This window comes from Penaeus chinensis, chromosome 28 (genome assembly GCF_019202785.1).
Source record: "Penaeus chinensis breed Huanghai No. 1 chromosome 28, ASM1920278v2, whole genome shotgun sequence".
Taxonomy (NCBI): Eukaryota; Metazoa; Arthropoda; class Malacostraca; order Decapoda; family Penaeidae; genus Penaeus; species Penaeus chinensis.
The window spans coordinates 929768-932267 of NC_061846.1; the positions used below are offsets into that span (position 1 = coordinate 929768).

General features: G+C 46.7%; 1 protein-coding gene across 1 annotated transcript in view; it reads right to left on the bottom strand.

Annotated features, from left to right (window-relative positions):
- Positions 1 to 2500, bottom strand: part of LOC125039839 (aminopeptidase N-like) — a 25277-nt gene that overhangs the window by 1692 nt on the left and 21085 nt on the right. The window contains exons 14-16 of the mRNA XM_047634148.1: positions 1310 to 1480; positions 893 to 1035; positions 287 to 365 (exon numbers count right to left, since the gene is read on the bottom strand). Coding sequence (XP_047490104.1) covers positions 322 to 365; positions 893 to 1035; positions 1310 to 1480 — 358 coding nt within the window. The 3' untranslated portion in view covers positions 287 to 321. The remainder of the gene's footprint in view (positions 1 to 286; positions 366 to 892; positions 1036 to 1309; positions 1481 to 2500) is intronic.

Genomic DNA, 2500 nt, shown 5'->3' on the forward strand with positions numbered 1-2500 from the left:
ATATATATATTTATATATATATATATATATATATATATATATATATATATACATATATACATATGTACATATACATACATATACATACATTTACACACACACACACACACACACACACATATATATATATATATATATGTATATATATATATATATATATATATATATATATATATATATATATATATATATACACATATATATATGTGTGTGTGTGTGTTAACGCTCACTAGCCCATGAACCCCATTTCGCTGTCATCACGAACATCAGCGGACGAAGGCCCTACCTGCTGCAGTTCCTCATTCGTGTTGAATTCAGCGGTTACGTAACTGATGAGGTCGCCCAGGGAGGTAAAACCCCCCATGCTGAAGAGAAAGATTTTTTTTTTTTGAAAGACCTATTATGTTGATGAAATTAGCTAAATTATCTGCCTGTCTATCGATTTATCTATTCGCTTATCTAATTGCCTGTCAATCCATTTATCTGCCTCTCTATATATTTATATATCTATTTGTCTACATCTACATATATCTTTAGCTACGTATCTATTTACATATTTTTCCTTTGTATGTATCTATCTACTTATTTATAAAGCTACGTATTTATCCAACTATCTGTCTTTTTATCTTCCCATTTATTAATGTACTTATCTGTCCTTCGATCTATCTACATACCTCCCCATGTCTCTACTTATCTACCAAGCTATCTAGCCGTCTATCTATCTATCTCTCCATCTCTCTCCCTACCCACCTACCCCCAACCTATCTACCAAGCTATCTCCCTATCCGTCCACCTATCCACCTACCAACATATCCACCCATCCACCTATCCACCAATCCCCCCACCCGCCTCTCTCCACCCACACCGACCCCCCCCCCCCTGCAGTACTCACTAGGAGGAGATGGCTTCCCAGTTGTTCCTGAGGAAGTCCCACGCGATGTACCTCCCGACGTCGTTGTTGGCGACCGCGCGGAAGACGGTCCGGGCGTCCTGCCTCCTGATGCCGCTGCCCTCTGTGAACGCCCAGTCGAGTACCTGCGGAGGGAAGGTGGCGAGGCGCTCGGTTTGTGTGATGGGATGTATGTGTGTGTGCATACATGTATATATACATACATATACACACACACACACACATACACACACACACACACACACACGCACACACACACACACAGACACACCCACACACACATACACACACACACATATATATATGTATATATACACACACATGTATGTATGTATATATACGAATATAGATACATATCTCTACTCGCACGCACACGCATCAGCCCACCCCCTCCCTCACCTCGACAGCAGCCAGACCTCCTTCGTGCAGCCCAAGGCGGACAAGAGCCTGTCCTTCTCGGCGCCCACGTTGGCCTCGAGGTATAGCGCCCACGCGGCCGCCCACTCGTCCTCGCCCCCGCCCGCGATGGCGCTGCAGTACACCGTCGACTTCAGGTTCGGCGAGACGGCGCTGTGGGCGGGGGGGGGGGGGGTTGTATATGGTGTTTAGTGTTGTTACTGATATCATTATCATTGTGATCATCATTGTTATCACTATTATTATTGGTAATATTATTACTATCGTTACTGTTATCATTATCATTAATATTATTATCATTATTATCATCATCATTACTATCATTATAATTATCATTATTACCATTGTAAGCATTATCATTAATAACAATTTCATTATCACCATAATTCTCCTCCATCTCCTCCCATCTTCTTCCTATTCCTCCTCATTCATCCTCTTCTCTTCCTTGCCCTTCATCTTCTCCTCCTTCTCCTCCTATATTTCTCCTCCTCTTCTCCCTCCTCCACTTCCTTCATCTCTTCCCCTCCCTTTATATCCCCTCTACCTCCTCCTCTCTCTTAAGTCCACCTCTATCCCTCTCCACCTCCTTCCTCCTCTTGCCTCCTCCTCTCCCCTCTTTCCTCTGCTTCCCTCCCCCCTCCCTCTCCTCCTTCCTCTCCTTACCTCCTTCCTCTGAATCCCACTCTCCATCCTTTCCTGTTCCTCCTCCTCCTCCTTCACCACCAACACCCCTTCCCCTTATTCCCCTCCCCCCACCTCCCCTTCTCCTCCTCCCCATCCCCTGTTTCCTCTTCCCTTTCTCCTCTCTCCCTTTACCTCTTCCTCCCTCCACCTCCTTCTGCCCCCCTCCCCTTATTCCCCGCCTCCCACTCTCCCTCTCCTTCACCTCCCTGTTTCCTCTCCTCCTCCTCCTCCCCCTGTCTCCCCTTCCCCTCCTACTGTTCCCATCATCCTCCCCTTACCTTCTTCGTCCTTCTCCTCCCTCTCTCCTTTCTCCCTTCCTTCCTTCCTCCTCCTTCTGCCTCCCTTTTCCTCCTTCTTCCTCCCCAGTGTTGCTGCTCCTCCACCTCCTCCTCCAACCACCTCCTCCACCTCCTCCTCCACCTCCTCCTCCACCTCCTCCTCCACCTCCTCCTCCACCTCCTCTCCACCTCCTCCTCCTCCACCTCGACT